The sequence below is a fragment of the Phoxinus phoxinus genome (assembly GCF_949152265.1).
Source record: "Phoxinus phoxinus genome assembly, chromosome: 3".
In the NCBI taxonomy this organism is placed as follows: Eukaryota; Metazoa; Chordata; class Actinopteri; order Cypriniformes; family Leuciscidae; genus Phoxinus; species Phoxinus phoxinus.
The window spans coordinates 14,355,502-14,380,005 of record NC_136878.1 but is presented as its reverse complement, the minus strand read 5'-3'; the positions used below and the strand labels follow the sequence as shown (position 1 = coordinate 14,380,005).

At 38.5% G+C, this 24,504-nt stretch overlaps 3 protein-coding genes across 4 annotated transcripts; all 3 read left to right on the top strand.

The window, feature by feature from the left end:
• Positions 1 to 643: 643 nt before the first annotated feature.
• Positions 644 to 8,152, top strand: senp3a (SUMO specific peptidase 3a). 2 transcript variants are annotated; one of them, XM_079607793.1, is made up of 11 exons: positions 644 to 865; positions 1,679 to 2,417; positions 3,491 to 3,652; positions 3,753 to 3,864; positions 3,989 to 4,136; positions 5,298 to 5,345; positions 5,510 to 5,587; positions 6,742 to 6,879; positions 6,972 to 7,055; positions 7,172 to 7,222; positions 7,358 to 8,152. In XM_079607793.1, exons 2-11 carry the CDS (start codon positions 1,721 to 1,723, stop codon positions 7,466 to 7,468), a joined length of 1,629 nt encoding a protein of 542 aa, XP_079463919.1. In that variant the 5' UTR covers positions 644 to 865; positions 1,679 to 1,720; the 3' UTR covers positions 7,469 to 8,152. The 2 variants fall into 2 exon arrangements, with proteins under 2 accessions (XP_079463919.1, XP_079463918.1); XM_079607792.1 differs by having other exon boundaries at positions 6,957 to 7,055; positions 7,358 to 8,056.
• Positions 8,153 to 8,744: 592 nt separating this feature from the next.
• Positions 8,745 to 17,155, top strand: eif4a1b (eukaryotic translation initiation factor 4A1B). The gene is made up of 11 exons (XM_079608542.1): positions 8,745 to 8,905; positions 9,633 to 9,681; positions 9,980 to 10,112; positions 10,399 to 10,538; positions 13,556 to 13,724; positions 13,838 to 13,947; positions 14,259 to 14,402; positions 14,565 to 14,702; positions 15,423 to 15,512; positions 15,847 to 15,926; positions 16,040 to 17,155. Exons 1-11 carry the CDS (start codon positions 8,883 to 8,885, stop codon positions 16,182 to 16,184), a joined length of 1,221 nt encoding a protein of 406 aa, XP_079464668.1. The 5' UTR covers positions 8,745 to 8,882; the 3' UTR covers positions 16,185 to 17,155.
• Positions 17,156 to 20,804: 3,649 nt separating this feature from the next.
• Positions 20,805 to 23,161, top strand: sox19a (SRY-box transcription factor 19a). The gene is made up of 2 exons (XM_079608440.1): positions 20,805 to 21,787; positions 21,897 to 23,161. The coding sequence occupies exons 1-2, from the start codon at positions 21,141 to 21,143 to the stop codon at positions 22,141 to 22,143; spliced, it is 894 nt and encodes a 297-aa protein (XP_079464566.1). The 5' UTR covers positions 20,805 to 21,140; the 3' UTR covers positions 22,144 to 23,161.
• Positions 23,162 to 24,504: the final 1,343 nt, after the last annotated feature.

The following is a 24,504-nucleotide window of genomic DNA, read 5'->3' as shown; positions in this document are numbered from 1 at the left end:
AGAATCAAACAGCACTCCCAGATTCCAAACAATAAGTGAAGGCCTAACCAGGACTCCGTCAATGTGAACGGATATGTCATGTTGGGAAGAGCGCGCTTTTGGGACAAATAGCAGAATTTCTCAGAATCAAAAATAATTGATAATTCAACCCATTAGGGGTACATAGGATTCACCCAGAATCCTCATAGGCCTCGAGAATTATAGAAGGTTTGAATCTAACAACCTTAATTTAATTTAAAAAAATCTCTCCACTGTAGTAGACACCATAATGGGAAAATGGTCTCTTGAGAGGAACAATTCAATAATTACATTTTTAGAACAGAGGTGCAATCAAGAACATAATAATATTACCCCTTTGTTTAATATTAAAAACTCCTCGCAAACAATTCTTCATATGTGTGAATATTTTCATTTATGCACACTAGTTGGTCCCTGATAATGTTTTTTCTTTTCACTATGTGTGGGCATTTGAGAGGCTTGAAGGGGGATGTTGGTGAATGGTGACTACTTTCTGAGATAAATATTAGAAAAAATATTTGTAATAGTTTGAATAGTCAATGATCTTAAAATCCCATTACTGCATCCGCATTTTATTTTATTAGGCAATTCTCACAAATACATTTTCTGATGTATTTTATCCACCAGCCCATCATGAGCCTCGACATGACGTCATAGAGACGCGGCGGAAGAAGAGTGTTTTCGCCGTAGGGTTTTCGCTCTAAAGAAGCGCCAGCTCTCATTGAATGAGCCAAGATTTAAAGTAGCCTTCATTTTCTCTTTCAATTCTATTATTGAAAAAATTAATTTTCCGCCGTTTGCCTTGGCGGACAACGCCTAAGCTTTTGGCTTAAGGTTACGGTTAACGGTGAGTAATCGGTGGTGCCGACACTCCACATTTTCTGCATCGCGACACCGGAGGCCGAACAGTGTTTATTTGTGATCGGTGCTTGGGTTTGCTTTGGAGATGCGTTAAATGACCAATGCGAGTAGAGCTCTTCTTTATTAAACAATCGCAACATAAATATATAAAAGTAATATCAGACTGGCGCATTGGCGAGACTACAAAGTCATTTTCACTTCATATTTCCCACAAAATGTAGAGTAAATGAGCAGAACAAAGCGCATCGTGCGCGAGTTTATCCCCGCAACTCCAGCTCTTAATAGGCTACATGGACACTGGAAGTTGCATGTATAAATACAGTCTAAAACGTGTTAGGTTTCATTTAAATACCATTTAAAGGTAAAGTAATTTACGTAAATGTCTTAATGAATACAATGTGCTCACATAGTGTTTCCTCTGTTTTCCAAAAAGACGTAACAGTTAAGTGTCAGTCGAGCCAAGTTTTGTAGTGAGCAAATAAACTGTGCTAAAATTTGGTGCCCTAAAATCAACCCTTGCCCCTTTTTCCAATCTTGTGTATTATTTGGAAATGCATCACAACACTGAAGTAAAGTTGGTGTCAACTTCTGGTTCACATGGACTTTTTTAAAAAGGCCTTTAGGTCAATATTAAGACTAAACCCTTTTCCTATAGGAAGCTATTTTGACACTTTTGTTCTTAGTTTGTCCATCTGGGCGGTTTGCTAATTGTTATTATGTGGTATTTATGCTGAAGTAAAAGTACAAGGTTAAAATGAACCTCTGTCGGTTCTCTACTCATGTTTTCTTTTCCATGCAGAGAGGAGGCAGGCTGGCGCAGGTTGTAGGTTGCTCCTGGATCATGAGAGACAGTGGCAGCAGCCTGGCTCAAACACACTGGTCCAATGAGCTGACGCTGACCGCAGGGCAGGAGGGTGCTGGAGGTGGGGGTGTCATTGGAGGTGGCCATTTACTGAACCCGACCATGGCCCAACATGCCCCGAGCCCAGCCCACTTCAAACTGGGCCGCAGAGAGGAGGACGCCAGGATATGGGGTGCAGAATATACTGTCCCTGAGGTGGAAGAAGATGAAGAGGAGGAGGAGGAGGAGGAGGAGGACACTGTTGAGATGGAGAGTGAAGATGATCTGGTGGACAAGAAAGCTGAGGGTGGTTTCCAGTGTAATGATAAAGGTGACAACGAGAAGTGGGGCTTGCTAGAGTACCCACAGCTAGTGGAAATGGATGTCAGCGTTACAGGTGACTTTACCCACTGCTTGACCCAGACTAGGCCCAGTCCACTCAAAGAGAGAAAGCTATCCCGGTTGCGGTATCGGGGTCAAAGGTGTGTAAGCAATCGCTACCGTTTGGCCCAGCAATGGAGAGCTTGGCGCCAGCGAGCCAAATGGGCAGGAACTATGGGATACAGGAGAGTACGCAGATTACAAAGACGCCGGCTCTTTGGCAATCGACCTTTCCAGAGACTGCCTGGCAGTTCATTGTTAAATGGAGACCCAGAAAGAAGTTCTGGGACAGCAGAGGAGAGGGGAGATTTATCTGGTGAGTATAAACTCTTGTTAACATTTGTATTATAATTATATAAACAACATTGGTGTCCGATGTAGACACCGTGTTGATGTTAAATGTAATTAAAAATATTGCTGCTTGTGCTGGTAAAGATTTAATATTTAAAATAATTAAATTATATTTTCATTTATTAATTTAGTAGAGCCTTTTATAAAGCTTGAGGAATACAACAAGACAAAGTTTCAAACATTGTCCAGAATAGTACAAGCTAGAAGGCGGCAGGATATAAGAAATAGTGAGAGAGTTGAAACAGGATGTGTTTAAGTGTTCACGGTAGAGATGAGTTTTCAGTTGTTTCTTGAATATTGTCAGGGACTCAGCTGAAGAAGAAGATTCCAGCAGCAAAAAAAAAAAAAAGTTCTGGAAAGTGATTTTGTGCCTCCCCTAGGGAAAAACCTACACCAAAATACATTTATTTCATACTAAGTATACTACAAAGCCATTCACATATTTACTGACATATCGCTTGAGACTTACTGATATAAACATTATAATGAAACTTTATTTGGAGGACTTCTTTATTGCACAATGCACATTTCTTAATATTAAGCCTAAAATGTATTTTAGGATCGCTATTAGTAGGATAGTATGATCTCTGTATAATATCAGTCTTTAAATGCAATATATTTAAAGTGTCCCTAAAGTATACTTGCAATACTTCCACTTTAGCACTATTTAACTAAAGTGCATTAAGTACAAAACTACTTGTTCCAATTTAGCAGACTTAGTATACTAAATTTGTATACTTAAAAAGTACAATTGCAGGGTATTTATATTAAGTACATAAATATGTAAATGTGTTCGTAGTAAAATACATTTATTTCAAAAACATTTTAGTATATTTATTTTTCGCTAGGGTCTCTGTTATGTACCATGAGGCACATTTGAAAGGATGAAATTACATATTATTGTAATACTGAGGTCGTGAAAGAAACTGGCAAAGACTGGGACAGCATTCTTGTGACTAAAGTGCACTGACTAGTACATATGTTTCTTTAGCTTTCTTCTGTACGTCGTCTTTATTTATTTACCCTTTGATTTCTTAGACTCCTGTAGCACAAATGGGGTTCTGAAAGCAAGGGATGGTATCCATGGAGCAACCATGGGGGACCGGGAGGCACGGGCCTCCCCTGCTAATGTCCAGTCTCAGCGGGATAAGTCCTCCCCACAGAATCAGCTTAGCAGTGAACACATTTCTTGTGTACAAGGTACAATATCCATTTTCCCAACTATGGAAAAGGAACAGTTTTATTTAATATTATATTAACGTCCTATGGTTGTTACTCTCTCACTCCTCCTCTTCTTCAGGTATTCTGGATGAGTTTCTCCAGCAGTTTGGCAGTTTGATTCCCATCCACGTAGATGAGGTGGTGAAGAAGCTGCAGGAGATCTTCAACGAGAGTTTCTCAAGCCCTCACAGGTCAGAGTTGGCTCATACCAGTCACAAGGCTTATTGGATCTTGATATTTAAAATGGCAAACAGATAAAAGACTTGACGTGAAGTCTCAGCTTTTTGTATTATTTAAATTTGTGTCTGTTTACAGGAAGGTAATAGTGCAACATTTAATGCAGTCCTACCAGCGCATGTCTGGAAGTGCAGTGATGCGGGGCTTTCGTGTAAATTACAAACGTCATGTCCTCACCATGGATGATCTGAGCACACTCTATGGCCAGAACTGGCTCAACGATCAGGTGGGCCTCTTGCTTAACAAAATTATTCATTATTAATGAACATTATTAATGGTTGATCACATCCGCAAACCATGTGTACACTTGTATTTGTTCATGAATATTTGTTCATGAATATGTGATTTATCTAAAAATTTGTACTTGGATTGTTTTTCTAATATTTAGGATGAAATTCTGAACCAACTAAAGTCACATGTACACAAATAAAGGCTAGTGGCATTAGGATTGGTTTTCTTTTAAAACATAAATTTTTTATTAGTAAATGAATAATTACAATTATTCAGTCTTAAAGTATCACATAATAATGCACCCTGTAAAAGCACACAAACATTCAAAAGTAAGGGGTCGGTAAGAATAAAAATAAAAAAACTGTTTTTTTTTAAGTCTCTTATGCTAACTTAGGCTGCATTTAAAAACAGTAATATTGTGAAATATTGTTGCAATTTAAAGTGTCACACGATCCTTCAGAAATCATTCTAATATGCTGATTTGATGCTCAATAAACATCTCATTATTATCAAGGTTGAAAACAATTGTGCTGCTTAATATTTTTGTGGAAACTATAAGATATTTTTTCAGGATTCTTTGATGAATTGAAAGTTCAAAAGAATAGCATTTGTTTGAAATAGAAATCTTATGTAAGATTATAAATGTCTTTACAGTCACTTTTGAACAATTTAATGGATCCTTGCTGAATAAATAATATATAATAATTTCTAGTAGAATTGCTGACTGACCCCAAACCTTTGAATGGTAATATATGTACAGCTGGCTAATGAGAAATCCAAAAAACAATCTAGGCTTATGTCAAAGGTGCTTATTGTGTTTCAACCGGTTCTGATAATGACACACTTGACTTGAGGAATAGATGTACGGGTCATGTTGTGTACAAGACATTATATGGAGTTTCCGATTCATCAAATTTGCATGCACGCACCTGTTTTGAATCCACTGGAAAGTTTGTGTGGGACCTTTTTGGAACATTTAAGAACAATATATTTTTTTGTGGTTTATTAAATTTAACATGTAACTACTATGGCACCGTCCTTTGCTTGAGTTTGCCATAGTTTGTATAGGGAAGATATTTGATGAATGGGGGGCCATTGTACTGGGATTGTGCTGAGTTAGCTCTCTCTTACGTCTGTAACTCACTCCGTCACCCAGGTCATGAACATGTATGGGGATTTGGTCATGGACGCTGCCCCTGAAAAGGTAGGCTAAACGCGCACACATACACACGGAATTTGACTCATAACAAAGCCATTATATGAACCTGTGTCAAAGAGTTAAATGATTATGAAAACAGTATGTGAATTAGGTTTTTCCTCATTCGCTCTCTCACCTTGTCTTTTTTTTTTTTTTTTTTTTACTTCTAGATCCACTTTTTCAACAGCTTCTTTTATGACAAACTTCGGACGAAAGGTTACGAAGGGGTCAAACGGTGGACAAAAAATGTTAGTACTGGATGGAGAAAGATTTGTGTCTGTCTTTCACCGCTCTTTTATTAATCGCTGCCATTTTAGGACTGTAAAGTTAAGCAGATAAATTGGTAATAGATAATTCACCATTATTACTTGCATCATGAAGTTAATATAGTTATCCACCTGTTTTTAACATAGAAGCAGACTGGGCAATTTTAAACTTGAATGTGCACGGCTTCCAGTTATTTTAGCTGCACCAAAACAGTCTGTTATGCTGCTTAAAGGATTAGTTCACTTTCAAAAAAATGTTTGCTGATAATTGATAATTTAATTGGATGTCATCCAAGATATCCAATAGCACCTCACTGCAGTACATGAGATCCAGGGGGCAGAGTTGGATCCAGATCTAAGGGGTGGAGATTGGTAGGTTTAGGGATCAGGGGGTGGAGATGGGTAGGTTTAGGTATGTAAGGTGGGAGGAGTTGGATCTGGATCCAACTCCTCCCCCTGGATTTCGTGTTCTGCAGTGAGGACCATCTCAAGATATCCATCTCTTTCTTTCTTCAATCGAAAAGAAATGTAGGTTTTTGAGGAAAACATTCCAGGATTTTTCTACACAGAGTGGACTTCAATTGTAACCATCTATCCCAATGTTCGAAAGAATGTTCAAATGTCTGTCTCAGTGCAGCTTTAAAGTCTCTACACGATCCCAGTCGAGAAATAAGGGTCTTATCTAGCGAAACGATCGGTCATTTTCATTTTTCGGACATTTGAAACTTCTTTTGAACATTGGGATAGATGGTTGCCATTGAAGTCCACTCTGTGTAGAAAAATCCTGGAATGTTTTCCTCAAAAACCTACATTTCTTTTCGACTAAAGAAAGACATTGACATCTTGGATGACATCAGGGTGAGTAAATTATCAGCAAAACATTTTTTGAAAGTGAACTAATCCTTTAATGTAAACTGTTACTCATCATATTATTTAAATGTACTCTCAAACAGTAGTTTGTAGCGCAAATAGTTTTACTGTTTACTGCACTGTTACTCTTCTAGTTATTTATGTATAGCAGCTAATCTCGCTCATTCACAGGAAATTGCTTACTTCCACATTGAAAAATATGGTGGATACAACATAATTATTGTAGTACTACTTGTTTTTATTTAATTGTTAAATCTGCTCCTTAGGTTGATATTTTCCAGAAGAAGTTCTTATTGATCCCTATTCACCTGGAAGTGCACTGGTCATTAGTGTGTGTCAATGTTCCTCAGCGTAGAATCGCATACTTCGATTCTCAGAGGACCCTTAACCGTCGATGCCCCAAAGTAGGCGTTATTTGTTCTAATGATGCTATTTTCATGGCTACATTTCTTATACCAATGCTTATCGTGTCCACTAAAAGTTTTTGTTTTTACAGCACATTGCCAAATACCTGCAAGCAGAGGCAATCAAGAGAGAACAGAAGGAGTTTTACACAGGGTGGAAAGGCTTTTTCAAAATGGTAGGGTGAAAGTGTGTGTGTGTTAGTAAAAGTATGAGAGAAATAAGGAATAAAAGAGATTGGAAAGGTCATTTTGTGTATGTTTTGTTGACTCTTCTGTCTTTGGAATGTTCTAGAATGTGGCAAGGCAGAACAATGACAGTGATTGTGGAGCTTTTGTCCTTCAGGTTAGTGTTTTGTTTTGTTTCCAATTAGTTATTTTAACACTTGACTTTGTACATAGAACTGGTGCTGAAAGTATATAATAATCTTCATTGGTGTCTTTTACTCACTTGTTCACTCTTCTTATCATTGTACTCCAGTACTGTAAGTGCCTGGCCCTGGAACAGCCTTTCAGCTTTGGTCAGCAAGATATGCCCAAGCTACGGAGACAAATGTACAAAGAACTGTGTCACTGTAAACTGTCTCTGTGAGACCGTGGAAGAGCAAGGGAGATCCATGACATCGTACACTATTAAAATAAGCTCCAGGTCCAGACAGCATTTAGGCGGGAGACGTGCAAACGTTTTAACCCTCTTTTTGTTCAATGACTTTGTATTTTGACTTGGTGAAGGCCATACTCTGTTTGGCCCAGTTGTTCGTTTGTTCAGATCAAAACGCAAGAGGAGTTGTTTTTTTAGAAATAGGTGGAGGAGTTGACCTCAGAGAACTGGTCATTAGGTGCCACCATTTTGTTGGCAATTTTATTTTTTATGTTCTTGATGTCAGTAACTTGTATGCTAAAAGGTAATACCATTGACTGGTGAGGGAGGACACTTGCAGACATTTTAAAAATGTAATGCAATATTCATATACTGAGAGTCGATATGGACCATGACACTATATGAGGATTTTTGTTTGTTCAATATTGTTTGTATGTTATGTATCTGTGCGATTTGAGATGCAAACTTATGGAGACGAAAAAAGAGCAGCTGTAAATTAAACTGTTTTATATCTTTTGAGATGCATAAGTTGTTGTAAGATGTACTAATAAAACCTTAAGAAAATAATCAATTTGTGCGTTAGTTATGTTGTGGCAGGCTATTGTAGTTCAGCAAACTAATGATGATAATTATTTGAAGGTTTTTCGAAATACTGCAATGTGGTTATAAAGACAGCAGTTAACTATGTTAGTTTATGGGTTAACCAGGTTGGTTTATTGGTAAATTATAACTATATTTCCGTTTTGGGATCTACAGCTGTGCTTATTAAATAGGCAGCTTTACTCAAAAGCTGCATTCACAATACACAAAATAAAAAGGTGGCAAAAAATAATGAAACAAAAAAAGAGGAGAAAGACGATGCTTCACTTAAACATAACATATTTCGTTAATTATTTCCATGCGTCTCAAATATACAAAAACAATATCAGCCTAGTTATTATTGTTGTTATTTAAAGGTCGGAAAGATTAAACTCAAAATCTAGATTATGGGGATTAAGTGTAGCCTACGAACCTTTGCTTATTATGAAATTTAGATCATAAAGACGTTAATAAATTCAAGACCTTTGTTTTATATTATATTTTATATGCAACTTAACACTGCTAAATACATTTAGGCTAAAACTGCGTCACAGTAGGCCAAGCGAATGATATTTTAAGGTTTAGCTTTAGTCCAATTACATTTAAGAGAGAGCAGAACTGACGTGTCATGGACCGCCCCCCCCGAACCGTATCCGACACCAAAGGGCGGCTACCATTGTTGAGTGACGTCTGTACTAGCCAATGAGAATATGCGAAGGGCGGACCATATTCTGACTGATGGTCGAATGCTGCAATCACAATTTTAGTAAGAAAACCGTGTTAAACTATATAAAACATTTTCGCGGTGTGCTCGCCCTTTGTGATAATGTCGGCAGAATATGAAGGGAGGTAGGACAGCTGGAATTTAAACGATCTTAATATGTTTGTTTATAAATTGGAGATCTTATGCGTTCGTGTTGTCAGTCGCTATAGGCATTCCGCTTCTAGATGTTGTTGGAAGTAGCTTGTGGTTCGTGATCTTGAATGTCGCAAACGAGTTGTAAAAACCCACTGGCGTTAGCATATGAGCTCTTAGCAGCCAGGCCTGCTTGAGGATATTGACGTTGACGTAGAACGATCTTTACTGTTCAGCAGCTCAAAATTAAGGTTTAGATCGCGAATGTCGTGTTGTTGTTGTTGTTGTTGTTGTTGTTATATTAATTTAATGCAGTCAATGATCATCTCGATTCCTCAATTAGTCTACTCGATTTAGGTTAGCTCGCACTGACTGCTCGACACATAACCCTCCTATTTATGGCCCTGAAGTGAAGCATGTTTTTCCTCCATTCATTCATGTGCACATAGATCAAACTGATTTTCTCTGGCTAAATATATTTTCTAAATTGTACATGGAAATTCAATGTAGTGGTGATTCTCCATATTAGACTGCTTTAAAATGTGGATAAATTTTGTGTTCTTAAATGTTTGACATATAATCATGCATTATATGTATGTGTATGTATGTGTGTATATATATATAACACACACACACAGAGATACTTTATTGATCTCTCAATGCATGTATATCTGTCATCCATGAATAACTGAATGGTGCTAATGTGACATTTATTTGCAGACCTAGAGACAATGGCCCCGAGGGCATGGAGCCTGATGGAATCATTGAAGTGAGTTCATAACTATTTTTTTACATTTAAATATTATATATATATATATCCCTGCATGTCTTTTGGCACAGCTTTAGGAAGTGGGTTGGCACTGAATGTGCTGTCAGTTGTTTTGACTGTCTTGTTCTCATTGTGGGGGTCAGCGATTCCTTTTCTTTTACAATTGCAACCTTTACGCATAATGCATTGAGTGACAAATAGCATTCTTATTCTTTTCATAGTTAGAAGTAAAGATTAGCTCCACTGTGGTCTTTTGTATCCTAATATTCATCTAATTGCTTTTCCCCCGTAACCGCAGAGTAACTGGCATGAGATCGTGGACAGCTTTGATGACATGAACCTGCGTGAGACTCTGCTCAGGGGAATCTATGCTTATGGTTTTGAGAAGCCCTCTGCCATCCAGCAAAGGGCTATCCTCCCTTGCATCAAGGGTAATGTATCTTTAAGAATATTCTAAATATGTAATACAATTGTAATACTCTATTTTCACCTTCTGTTATTGTTCCAGGCACATAATATGTAAAATCATCAGGAGTGTTCATTTATAATTGTCATTTAAAGGTTGTTTTCTTATCTAGAGGGGCATCTTCGGTAGTAGCAATGCAGTAGCATAACTGCCATCACCCATCATTGCATGTTTGAAGGACATCCTGTACTATCAATTACAGCTCATTATTTGGCCACTTTATGACCTGTTGTTGTTTGTTTCCACACTAGGATATGATGTCATTGCGCAGGCCCAGTCAGGAACAGGCAAGACCGCCACCTTTGCCATCTCCATCCTGCAGCAGATTGATGTAGAGCTGAAAGGATCTCAGGCCTTGGTCCTGGCACCCACCCGTGAACTGGCTCAGCAGGTTAGCGCTGTCTCTGTGTTCACTGCTTTTGCTCCACTTGCTGCAGAACCACAATGTCAACGGTGCAGCTGAACTAAACAAAGTTCGTTTGATTACTTTTTTTGTCAGAAATGGGCACTATTTTTAAATCTAGTTGGACTTATGAACTGAATCCATGTTAATTGTCTAGAAAGATGATAATTTTGTTAATATTGGGGAATGTTAACTTTAAAAGCAACATGTTACATTGCATTTTTAGGAAAAGTTCATAATCGTGATACTTTTTATGGGAAATTCAATTCACATTTATTTGTATAGTGCTTTTCACAATACATATCGTTGCAAAACAGCTTTACAGAAAAATGCACATTTCTACATTCCAATTTAGAGTGCAGTTAGCTAACATCATGCATTCATAAAGCAGTTATTACTACAAGTTGTGATCATAATGATTACAATATATAGAAAATTTGGCAGTGGTGCATGTTGATTCAGAGTGGCCGTCATCTGAAGTCCTTGCAGGAGTTGGCGTCATCTCTTCACAGGTGTTGGGGCATCTGAAGTCTTCATAAGAGGCTGGATCCAAACTGGAGCTGACGTACTCTCTAGTTACCTCGGGATGGGCATTTCTGAGACAGAAAAGTAAATGGAAAATAATTAGCATAGCTGCTGTTCATAACATTTCAAGCAAAAGATAATCATGTGCGTTTCATCTGATATAACTGGAGTACAAGGTTATGAGGTGTGTTATGTGAATGTTAGGCCAAAGAGATGCATCTTTAATCTATATTTAAACTGGGAGAGTATCTGAGCCTCAAACATAATCAGGAAGGCTACTCCAGAGTTTAGGAGCCAAATGTGAAAACGCTCTTCCTCCTTTAGTGGACTTCGATATCCAAGGTACTACCAAAAGTCCATAGTTTTGTGACCTTAAAGAGCGTGATGGATTGTAGGGCGATAAAAGATTGGTTAAATACACAGGGAGCTAAACCTTATAGCCTTATTAGGTCAGTAGCAATATTTCCGATACAGAACTTAATAGGTAACTAGTGTAGAGATGATAAAATATGGGTTATATGATATTTTTTGACCTGGTTAGAACTCTAGCAGCTGCATTTTGGACTAACTGTTGCTTGTTTGAGGATGCAGGACCACCTAGTAATGGATTACATTAATCAAGTCATGAATGCATGAACTAGCTGTTCTACATCAGAAACCGATAACACGTTAGCACCATAGTGATGTTTCTGAGGTGAGAGGCTCTGTTTTTGTAACATTTGAAATATGATTATCGAAAGGCAAGTCGCTGTCTAATATGCCACCCAGGTCTTCAAACTGTAGAGGATGATGTAACCGTACATCCTACTTGAAGCAAATTGTATTCTGAGAGATTGTGTACAGGTTTTTGGTCTAATAAATAATGCAGTCTTATCCAAATTTAATATAGAAGAGTACTGGTCATACAATATTTTATATCTTTAACACACACTGTCAACTTGGATAATTTAGAGATGTCATACTGGTCGTGATGAAATGTATAACTGAGTATCATCAGCATAACAGTGGAAACTAATTCCATGTTTTCTAATAATATTAATACCAAGTGGCAGCATGTATATTGAAAATGGCAGAGGGCCTAACACAGATCCATGCAGCACTCCATAATTTGCTGCCGTTAACTTGGATAATTTCTGTTTAAATAATCAAAATGGTAACCGTCAAATGCGTATGATATAATCCACCCTAATGCCTGTCCCTGAATACTGGAGTAATTTTGTAGTCAATCTAAGAGTATTTTATGACCTATAGTGGCAAATTTAGCATTAAGATCGAACAAAACTAGTATTGAGATGCAGCTTTGGTCAGAAGCTAAAAACAAGTCATTTGTAATTTTAACAAGCGTAGTTTCTGTGCTATGATGGGGCCTGAATCCTTTTTTGTTTTTGCAGGAAGGAGCACAATTAAGTGGATAACTTTTTCTAGCATTTTGGACATAAATGGAAAATTAAAAAAGTCTAGTTGTGGTTTCTTAATAAGAGGCTTAATATCTGTCAGATTGAATGGTCTTAGAGAGGAGTTAATAATATTAAGAGGCTCTTCTGCTACAGGTAACAACTATTTCAGTAGTTTAGTGGGTATTGGATTTATTAAACATGTTGGTTTAGATGTAATGATACATTTATTTAGCTTTTCCTGTCCTATAGATGTAAAGCACTGCAATTGTTCTTGAGGGACAATAATTGAGGCTGAATCATAAAACGCTGTTAAAGGTTGTACATTGTATTTAGGTTGTTTTTTATTTTATCAGTGAAAAAAAGTCATGAATTCATTACTACAACACAGTGATGAAATATGATGTGTGTTTATTTGATAATCTAGCCACTGTACTAAATAAAATCCTTGGATCGTTTTGATTATTTTCTATGTGTTTGCGGAGATGCTCAGCCCTGGCAGCTATTAGATCCTTTTTATAGCGGGACACACTGTCTTTCTATGCGATTCTAAAGACCTCTAAATGAGTTTTTCCATTCGCGCTCTAGGTTACGAGTTTCTCTCTTGAGGGCTTGAGTAATACTGTTGTACCATGGTGCAGTAATTTTCTCTCTAACCTTTTTTTAATCTGATGGGTGCAACAGTTTCTAATGTACTAAAGGAGATGTGCCCATACTTCTAGTCATTTCATCAAGTTAATTTGTGTTTATGGGAACACTGAGACAGATCATGTAGGTTATTTGTGAATGTATCTTTAGCGGTCGGGATAATTATATTATAATAATTGTTCTACCTGGTTGATAAAACCGAGCGATATGATAAATATCAGCAGTATGCACTTTACTATTCTTGGGATTTAAGAATCCATATTGGTTCTTCAAAATTAAAATGTATTAAAATTGATAAATCTGTATTTTCAACTCCGCCTTTAAAATCGCCACTTACATGTGATGGCAAATGTGCTTCTGTCCACAACTCATCTACCCAAGTACAGGCAAATGTTTTGCTCCAGGTTACTTCACACTTGATGTTCTCTGTCTTTACAGATCCAGAAAGTGATTCTGGCTCTTGGAGACTACATGGGTGCAACATGCCACGCCTGTATTGGTGGGACCAACGTGCGCAATGAGGTCCAAAAGCTGCAGGCAGAGGCCCCGCATATTGTAGTAGGAACCCCAGGTCGTGTCTACGACATGCTCAATCGAAAATTCCTCTGTGAGTACTGAGTACTGTGAGATCTATTGCTGAATATTTTGTATTTTATACATTTCTATTTTATTGCATAATATTATTATTTACACTTTCTTTTGTGTTTACTTCTCTTCTAGCTTCTAAGTACATTAAAATGTTTGTGCTGGATGAAGCAGATGAGATGCTGAGTCGTGGTTTCAAGGACCAGATCTACGAGATTTTCCAGAAACTCAATACCAGCACACAGGTTAGGATATGAAATCGACCATGTATCCTGTATGTGCTGTTACCAGGTTGAATATTTCCTTGTGTTATTGCATTAGTGTATATGAAAATATGCTTTTGCCAAAGCATAATGCAGTTACGGCAACAGGTTGAGAACAAACACAAATAGCATTGAATTCTGGAATGTTTTGCTGCTTGTTCAGTCAGCTCTGTTTCCCACCACTATTTCATTACGACTGGTAACAACACCTTTTTAGAAGACCTAGCTTTAAAGGTCATACATGTTTGTTTATAAATGTGATCAATCATGTCGATCTGCCATCTGTCCTCTAGGTGGTGCTGCTGTCAGCCACCATGCCCGCCGAGGTGCTGGATGTCACTACCAAGTTTATGCGAGAACCAGTGCGCATCCTGGTGAAGAAAGAGGAGCTCACCCTTGAGGGTATTCGTCAGTTCTACATCAACGTTGAAAAAGAGGTACAGATCTTGGGTCACTTTTATGCAAAGCAACAACGGCAGAAATACATGAACACACCATTGATATGGGCTTTTTTAAAAGGATGTTTTGTGTCTTTATGCATTGATTTTGACCAGTTTCTGTTTCTCACCATGTTTTGTTGTGTATGTGTTTTTTGTCAGGAATGGAAGCTTGATACCCTGTGTGATCTCTACGAGACTCTGACCATCACTCAGGCCGTGATCTTCATTAACACACGCCGAAAAGTAGACTGGCTCACGGAGAAGATGCATGCCAGGGATTTTACTGTCTCAGCTCTGGTAAATACTGAAAGTGCCACACCACAACTATAAAGAGCAACAATATTGTTGAATCACTTTTAGGGCATTTTTGTTATCTATTTTTAATATAAAAAACGTCAGCCAATTAAAATCATTCCTACTTTAGAGTGTGAGCTGCAATTGTTCACAGAACACAACTGTATTGTGCGATTAGAATAAACATAACGTTATTGCAAACTCTGGACGCTAATACAGTTATTATAGTTATTGTTCTTGATGTGCCTTAACAGATCCGCCACTACCTAGATCTAAGTGTGTAGCTTTCAGTATGTATAACAGACAATTCTAGCAGAGCGTGAGCTTTCAACAATTGTATACAATTGTTGAACTTTCAACAATTGTATTTTCTTCCATGAGGGGTGAATCTTGTATATTTAATTATATTATCTTTACATCAGGCCAACTCAGTCTTATCTTGTGCAGGGACAGAATATCTTTGTAAAAGATGCTCACATGTAATTGCTAAGTTGACCTGTAATTTAAATTAGCATTAAGGTTAGAAATTAAGCTTTATGGTACGATTAATAGTAGTAGTATTACAATTATTTTTAAACATTTTAGCATTCATTCTGTACACAGATGGTCTGATAGTTTCTCATATACAGAATGTTCTTTCTTTGCAAGCATAATGAATGCATTAATAAACTAAATGTAAATGTTTGGTTTGTAGTTAAAGGCATTGTGTGTTTTCTTTGGCAGCATGGAGACATGGAGCAGAAGGACCGAGACCTGATTATGAGGGAGTTTCGCTCTGGTTCTAGCCGTGTCCTTATTACCACCGATCTGCTGGTTAGCAAACACATCAATGCATTGATCTTGCTTCATTTGTTCTCATAATGGAATGGATTCCTTTCAAAAATAGTTCAGTTAGCAGATGAGGTCACCAGACTTCCCTGACCCCATTGCACCCTCTAGTGCTTTGGAGTAATAATAGTATCTGGTATAAAAATAGTGTGTTCTGCTATGGATGGGTCATTCAGTCCTTCCCCATAGCTTTATCAAACCACACACACAAAACTAATATATATATATATATAAATGAAGAACAATGAAAATAAAAAGTAATATACTTTTGTATGCTTGAGTTAACTTTAATTTTCTTGCATGTCTTTCTCATTCATAGGCCAGGGGTATTGATGTCCAGCAGGTGTCTTTGGTGATCAACTATGACTTGCCAACCAACCGTGAGAATTACATTCATAGGTTTGTGGGGGTTTTTTCTCTTGATTGTAACGTTGAATTTGACTTAAGCTGATGGACTGTTTCCACTGCCATTTTATAATTATAACCATCTTGTTTTTTTGTGATACCCTCAGGATTGGTAGAGGTGGCCGTTTTGGCAGGAAAGGTGTGGCTATCAACATGGTGACAGAGGATGACAAGCGTACTCTGCGGGACATCGAGACCTTCTACAACACTACCGTAGAAGAGATGCCCATGAATGTGGCTGACTTGATCTAGAGATTTATTTGACCTGATCTAGATACATCCCCCCTCTCTCTATCCCCACAATCACTCTCGCTTTTTCAAGTTTAAGCACTTCTAAATGGAGTAGGGGACGTGCAACTCCCTGCTTTTCCACATTTGCAAATTAGTCATTTTATTTTGCCCAAAATTTTATAAATCTCAGATGCTGAATATACATCTATTTATCTCCATCAACTCTCATAATAAACATTGAAAAATATGGGCTCAGCCATCTTCTCTTATGGAGAAGAGCAGCATGTTCTGTCACTCTGCTTTCAATTAGTCATCCTGATCTTTTTTCTTTTCTTTTCTTTTTTAAGCTGGGAATCATCATTGACGTGCATTGATGTTTTTTTTAAAGCACATGTTACTAATTTAGTAATGGGCCATGTGGTAAAAGTGTGCTTCCTTTTAAACCAACATGAAAAGCATCAGTAAGATTTGATACATTTCTTTCGGATTCAGCTACTGGGACTGTAAGATCCCAAGTAGTTACTGCACTTGCTTGCTGTACTGTTTGCTGTAAAACTGTGCCAGAGCTATGTAATCACCCTTGAACAGTATATGATACTAGATGTCTGAGTATTGTGGGCTTCCTGGATTTATATATTTGGAAGTCCTTACTCGGATTAATTTTGACTGAAGGTGGTACAAAAAAAATTTGATGGAGAAAAAAAAATATTTCAACATTATTGGATTATTGAATTTTTTTTCTACATTTTAAGTTATTTTGTAAGTGTATTTTGTTCTTCGGAGGAGGGGGGTAAGTTTCAATAAAGCTACAGCATAACTCGTCAAACTCTCCTTTTTCTCCTTGTTATTAAACAGTTTGCAAGTTTGGTTATGTTCTTTGCTGTTTTTGCAGGTTCCAGTTGTTAAAATCACTCATTTCACATAGAGGTAGCAAATGTAATGCTTGTACATTGGAATCTGTACAAATTAAACATTATTTACAGTTGTTTTAACCCACTCCCTTTTTTCATTATCAGGTATTCTATCCAATTTAAAGAACATTAATAGAAGTTCATTTTAACGCTCATCTTTTTTTATCTTTTATTGCATGTCAACAATTTCCCCCAAAATTGTTCATATATTTTACCTAACTAATAGGTGTACACAAAAAAATGAGTTGTGAGATACTGTAATGCCGGTGTTCAACACTGGAGGGAGGCTTCACACAGAAGAGAAACTTTAGTAAGCAACAACAACACATGACTGCAGTCTCCAAAAATGGAGAAATTGTAACTTATGTTGTTTTAAAGTATAAGGATCAGTAAAAAAAATCCAATCATCTGAGACAGGTTCTCGCCGCTAATTTGAAGTAAACCACCATTTACATTTGGTCAGTGTCAAAAAATGTGTCGTATGTTGCTTTTAAACAGAAATGTAGCAAATGAATATGCATGAAGGCATCTGTGAGATGTTTTGTTGGAAATCAACAAAAAGTTTGGCAGTGATTAGGAATTGTACTGCTTTTCAAATCATCCATGAACTTTTCAATTAATTTCTTTTCCTCTCCTCTTCATCATCACATTCGTCCCCATCGCTATTCGGTGGCACCTTACCATCCCCAACGGCCGTGTTGCAGTTTCTCGCACAGTGTAGGTGGCCTCTCTGCCTCCCCAACCCCCCTTCCGTGGCCATAGTGTTTGTGGGGCATGGTGATTTTGCAAGTGGGAGGCTCGTAAAGGCCTGGCTGGACTACCGGGCAGTGTGATGGATGGAGGGAAGGCCGCAGACTCCATTTACATGAGAACAGAAGCCGGAGAGCGGCTGAATAGAGGGGCTTTCAATCTGCTTGTCATTGAAAAAGCTTAAGAACTTTCTCCAGCGACTAACCAACCCCCCAGCTCCTCTGCTCTCTCTCCCTCTTACTTTCTTCTTTATTCTCGACCCCCTTTTTTTCCCCCTTGCTGTCTCTCTAGCTTTTCTTCCACCACCGTCCTCCTCCCCTCCCTCTGTCCATCGCTCTTTCTTTTCTCTCGAACCCCCCCTCTCCCTCCCTACTTCATTTTTTCCTCTCTCTTTTATCTCAGACCATCCAATCTGTCATTCTGGATCTCTGCGTCTCTCGCATGTATGATGTTTGGCTTCTTTCAGGCTTTCTCTGGACTCTCCGGCTCTCTTGCGAGGCCCCCACTTAAATTTTGATTTGATTGTCGACACAACACCAGGAGACATCAATGTGTTTCCTCTCTTTATTCTCCTGCTCTTGCTTATAATGAGACTGATCCCATACATGAGAATGACTCATGCACAATAGCTCCGGCACACTCCATATTCAGCCTCCACATAAAGTAAGGTTAATTGTATAATAAGTGTGTGACAATGACCTGCAACAATGGCTCGAGTCAATATTGACGCCGTACAGTGGGGTTTTGCAGCGTCAGGCCGTGAGCCAGTAGAAAACGGCAGCTCACGTGTCGCGCATGTGATTTTTTTACATTTCTGCTTTGGTTTGAGGTAATACCACCTGTTGCTCTTCTATGGACTTCCATCGTGTCAAAATGGGCCATAGGTTTCAGTCATTCAAACTGTCACAAAGCCAGAGAAAACATACTAATCCAATAAGAGATTCTGGTTTTACAACCCACTGTCTAACACAGAGACAATGCATATCTACTGCTGGTTGACATCAACACGATTCATGCCCTACTACTTAGCTTTGCACCATCGCGTTCTTTTAAAATAGCTTTTACAATGGCACTTATTTATATAAACAGAACAAATTAATTTTGCAAACTTATATTTTACGTTCAGGCTCCATTAGCAGAATCACTTTCGGTCCCCATTAGATTTGTTGTCAATGATTAAACGGGAGAAACTAGAACAAAGGAGAAGAGAATGGAGTACAGCAACTCCTCCTTATCCTCTTCTTGGAATGCTGAGGATCGGATGAGTTTGTTCACTCATGAAAATGTAATGCCGACTATTGCTTTAAAAGTAAACTAGTAACTTTTGTAAGTTGTTAAAATGACCCTAATGAAGTCATTTTTATAACAGCTTTTTTGGTAGGCCTTATAGCAACCATTCAGATGATGTGTTAGTACAAGCTAAACTCAGAGGGGGGGAGTTCATTGTCACACTTCTTACTGATGGTCAGTCGTAGTCGTAGTGTTTGGGGATGCAGGGCTCACAATAGAAGTGTGAAGTGATGCCTATAGAAACTAATGTGTATGGATGGCTGGGTGATAAGGAGTAACTACTCACACCTGCGGTCATTAGAGAAGACGACTCACTGGGGTAGAAGACATCCGAGTATCAGGGAAGATGGCTAAAAGAGAATGACAATAAATATCAGTAAAGTTTTTCAACAATAAAAATAAAAGTTTCCAAAAGTGATGTCATAGATGAACTACCTTTGGTTCCCACAAAAAGTAAATCAGTTCTTATAATAGCCATTTTGTCTTAGTGTGAAGAACATTTTAATAATCTAAAGAACCCTTTCCCCCTATAAAGAACCTTTTTTTTTTGCATTGAAACGGTTCCATGGATGTCGATGCCAATAAAAAACTTTTATTTATCACAAACCTGAAAATGTACTTCATGTGGTAACATCTAAAACAAAAGTCATGAATCCAATTTTATACACCAACAAAAGCAGTGTCCAATTGCTACAAACTTTTAAAGAAATCTCTATAATTATAATTGGTATATTTGTAAATATTATCACTAAGGATTTAACGCATCATATAAACAGAGAGTTAGAACGATGTGATATACATTATATATATACACACTATTGTGTCCTTACGTTATGACTCAACCCTGTTACCATCATAACTCCCCTTATTAGAAGACATTAGATATACAATTCCACAAATAAAAAACTTTGTCATGACAATATTCTTTCTTTTCAAAGACAAGTATGTCTGTACTTTTTCAATCACTTTTTTTATATTTTGTCACTAGGGGATAATCTTAAGCAACACAGTGTTACTATGATATTACAGTAAACAACTAATTATGGAGAACTGGATATTTACTGGGAACGAATAAGACAGTGTAGTGTTGTGACCTTGAACACAGCTTGGCTATTAACTAAGTCCCTTACTTTTTTATTTACTTTTAAATAAGCTTTATAATCCAACCTATATTGAAATAATAAAATGTAGCCTTATATGGCACAATGCAACATTTATATAACATAATATAACCTATATAAAACATTTCCTTTAAAAGAAATGCCTATTAAAATAGAAAAGGAAAAAAATTTGTACAATGACCCAAATAAAAATGACTGTCCAAAAGTTGTCTTTTCAACAGGTAACAAGTGTAAAATATAGTAGGCTATAATAGATTATGTTGTTTTGGTCAGAAATTAAAAACAAGACACAAAATGGTATTCCTTGAAACTGTGGATAGATAGATAAATAGTTCATAAAAAGTGTGGATAAATAAATTCAACTTTAATGAACTAAATGTTATTGACGTCTAATGATTTTGACGAGAAATAACAAAGATGGCCACAAAGTGTTGTATTGTAAAATCAGTTTAAAGTGTTGCAGGTGAAGACAGAAACTCTTCTCCCCAAAACGGAATCCTCCTCCTGCTCTTGGCCTCTCTACATTCACCGCACCCCTTCTTTAGTGATGCTAATGTGGAGAGAAAGAAAGCAGCTGGAGGCGGACAGTGATGAAATTCTATTATCACTCAAGCACTGAAAGAGTCGCAGGCAGGACGCACAGTGAGTTCAGCTCGGACCTGTTTCACTTTTAAGACAAACTAACGTCACTTCAGAATTTGTTGATTGTCTTTATCCGTTTACAAACACTTATCGCTATAGTTACAGTCAGTTCGCTCTCGTCTTTTGGACTTAGGCTACTTGTCCATGAAATAGGCGCTTAAACGTTTAGCTTCGCGGACATTGAAAGTCGTTTGATTTGATTTAAAGTAATTTAGCAGTTTACGGTGATACTTGAGTATCACCACTAAACTCAGTGGTCAGTCATGTACAGCATGCTGGAACACGACATGAAGTCCGCCGTGGCACCGACGCACCAGAGCGCGCAGGGAATGACCCAGCTGAACGGTGGAGTGACTCACGGAACCGGCAAACCGACTGTCAACAGCCAACAACAACAGGGTGTCGATCCTATGGACAAAGTTAAGAGGCCAATGAACGCGTTTATGGTCTGGTCTCGGGGCCAGAGGCGCAAAATGGCACAGGAGAACCCCAAAATGCACAACTCTGAGATCAGCAAGCGCCTGGGCGCCGAGTGGAAGCTGCTGACGGACGCGGAGAAACGGCCGTTTATCGACGAGGCCAAGCGGCTTCGCGCACTGCACATGAAGGAATACCCAGATTATAAATACAAACCCCGCCGTAAAACGAAACCCGTGTTGAAGAAGGACAACCCGGCTGCTAAGTATCCCCTATCAGCCGGTAACTTACTGGCGGCAGCCGCGGCTCAGGGGTCAGGTGGAAGCCCGCGGATGGACAGCTATGGCTGGGGTCACACAGGTGGCTATGCTGGCATGCAGACGGACGCCCTGGGTTACAGTCAGCAGCTTCACCGCTATGATCTGTCCGCCCTGCAGTATCCATCCGCCATGGCCACAGCACAGTCTTACATGAATAGTGCCAACTCCTACACGTAAGTTAATAATGATTCCTACAGGTGTTTATGTGTGCACTTCAATAACATGCTCACTAAATCAAATATGTGTGTAGTCTTTAACACTTTCTCTTTGATTTCTCTCCAGCCCCATGTCTTACAGCAGCACTCCACAGCAGCCCAGCCCGGTCATGTCCATGGTGAAACCGGACCAGGTGTCTCACTCTCCCACCGGAGCCCACAGCCATCAGAGGGGTCCTTTACAAGGAGACCTGAGGGACATGATTAGCATGTATATCCCTGGTGGAGACACCACAGACAGTGGAGCACAGAGAGGCTATTCCAATATCCAACAGCATTACCTCACCGGTACAGCACCTCTCACTCACATCTGATCAGGAAACTGTCATTACCTTCCTGTTTCAGCTCTGCATGGAGGGCCAGCAGTGTCGGTTGTAGATGCGTGAACATTAACTTGATATGTAAAAAAGGATGAGGGTGTGTGGACACATGGTCGAACTGGATATCCCAAGGCAGCTGGACTTCTGGCCTTGTTGAAGTGCCTCAGAATATTGTGTGGAGTGTGTGTCGCCCCTTTCTATCACGTTTTTTTTTAAGGTCCATGTCTGTTTTCTGCATAGCGTTCGATGATTATGTCATTGAGGCCTGGTGCACTGTTGATGGAATTGCTTATTAACACGGCACATTTTTTTTCTGTAATCGACTGGCCGTTGTTTTTAATCAATCAGCTGACTGGTTGATTACTGCTTATTATTTGCATAGTAAACCAGCTAGTATAATATGTCACTGACTACTGACTTTAAAGGCATGGCTGTAATTGCTAAATAGGGAAAGAAGGGAACTGAGCACACATTCCCTCAGTCGCTGCTTGTCTTGATGATCTAAACACCTCAAAATGAATCTCCCGAGTTTTACTTTTAAGCTTTCATACCACAAGACTTTGTAACATTGTGCTGCTCTTCATTGTTTAGGTAATGCAAAAATATGAAATGCACAACGGTTTAGACATTTTTGTTAGTGTAGATACATTTATGCCCAGAGCTTCGACAGATTTTTGTTGCATTAAAAAGTGAAAATGAAATAGAGATCCTGCTTAGAGGGATTTGACTGTATTTTCTATTAAAAAAAGAACAATTAATTCTCAACTCATTTGAGAAATAGAACTTTGTGAATAGAAGTGTTGTGTGTATAAAAGGGAGTCAAAACGTTTTGAATAATGTTCATTAAAAAAACGAAACCTTTATGAGCTTGTTAAAAGACTGTTTGACTAAGAATGTATTGTGAAATGTTTTTTTAAGCCCTTATAGTAAGGGTTAATAATCTTGTATGTGACTTGACAACCTTGATAGAAAAACAACAAAAAAAATTAATAAAGTATTTTATTATTTTTGTACACTTGTCTTTCTTTGTTCTCATTATATTCAAATAAGAACACCCGGCTATTTGTCTTAATGAAGTGCACAATAATGTCATGCTCATGTAAACTGTACTGTAAAACAATACTTTTGATAGAATGTTTGTTGCAACAAACATCTTGAGATATAAAAACCTTTGGAAATAACTTTTCTCAAAATGATTAGGCTATAAGGATTTTCTAAACTTAACAGATTTGATGCAACAGGCCCCAGAAAAGTCCAGGGCTGAAGCTGCAAGTTAGTTAAAACATGGCACTTTAGCATTTCAACCTGTTCTTTTCCACTTGCACACATTTTACAAATTCAATTCAAACACAAGATTGTGACGTTCATAAGTACTAAATGCTGGAAAGAAAGTAAGCCTCGCGTTTGTTTAATGATAACATGGCAGGTGTTGCTCTCCTATGGCGCCACAACCTACACACTTTCACGCATTAGACGATAATGTGATAAGTGCAAGACAGCCCAGCCCAAACACATCGGCCTTTATTGCGAAATTACTGAAACGAGCATTTTCCAATGATTAATCAAAACTCATATGGACCCACTTTAAAAGGCTGCCCATTTAAATGCGACCAGACTCGTTTAATTCATCGTTAATACGATAGCGGGCTTATGGTCCCGACATTAACGCATTTAAGTCGATATGACTTATATTATAATTAGCTAAAGCGCACCAAATTAAGCAAGAAAAGAGAACAATGAGTGCAGAAGACACTGATTTTGGGAGGGACGTGGTCTTAATTTTGGCGAGTGCTGAGGGGACATCTGACCTCCGTCACCTAACCCCGAGAAGAAAGTGGACATTAAAACTGATAAAAGTTAGGAGGATCAAAACACAGAGGTCGGAAGAATATCCCTCCCTTTCTCTCGTTTTTTTCTCTCCATACTTTACCCGCTTTTTCCAGGAGAGAAAGTGAGTGGCTGTCCGGCCCGTAATTGGCCGTTTCGGAGCCTCATTGTCCTGCGCTTTTGAGCACGCAGGTGCGCGCAGTAAAAGCGCGCGGTTCTCAGCGCCTCTTATGCTCGCCTTTGTTCTCCTTTCTCTCGCTCTCCTACCGGGCAGAAAATTAGCGTTGCATTGAGTGCCTCGTCTCCCCTCTCTCAGCAGTCCCGAGCTTAACCCGCTCGCTGCTCCCCGCTATTCTCATGGTAATGGTGCAGTCAGGACCGGCTAATCGGGGGTGGAGGGGAGGGGAGGAATGGGGGGAGATGCCAAGGAAGAGTTTTGAAAGGGGGATGGGAGTTAGAAACAAATATACTACAAATATAGTCCGCCGGATCCATAAATGCTATTGCAGTAATACAACTGTGTCAAAT

Coding starts and splice junctions, on each gene's coding strand:
- senp3a (XM_079607792.1), top strand. CDS start 1,721: ATGAGAGACAGTGGCAGCAGCCTGGCTCAAACACACTGGTCCAATGAG. Junction 5,588..6,741: donor TCAAACGGTGGACAAAAAAT/GTTAGTACTGGA, acceptor TCTGCTCCTTAG/GTTGATATTTTCCAGAAGAA. Junction 7,056..7,171: donor GGAAAGGCTTTTTCAAAATG/GTAGGGTGAAAG, acceptor GGAATGTTCTAG/AATGTGGCAAGGCAGAACAA.
- eif4a1b (XM_079608542.1), top strand. CDS start 8,883: ATGTCGGCAGAATATGAAGGGAG. Junction 13,948..14,258: donor AACTCAATACCAGCACACAG/GTTAGGATATGA, acceptor TCTGTCCTCTAG/GTGGTGCTGCTGTCAGCCAC. Junction 14,703..15,422: donor ATTTTACTGTCTCAGCTCTG/GTAAATACTGAA, acceptor TTTCTTTGGCAG/CATGGAGACATGGAGCAGAA.
- sox19a (XM_079608440.1), top strand. CDS start 21,141: ATGTACAGCATGCTGGAACACGACATGAAGTCCGCCGTGGCACCGACG. Junction 21,788..21,896: donor AATAGTGCCAACTCCTACAC/GTAAGTTAATAA, acceptor ATTTCTCTCCAG/CCCCATGTCTTACAGCAGCA.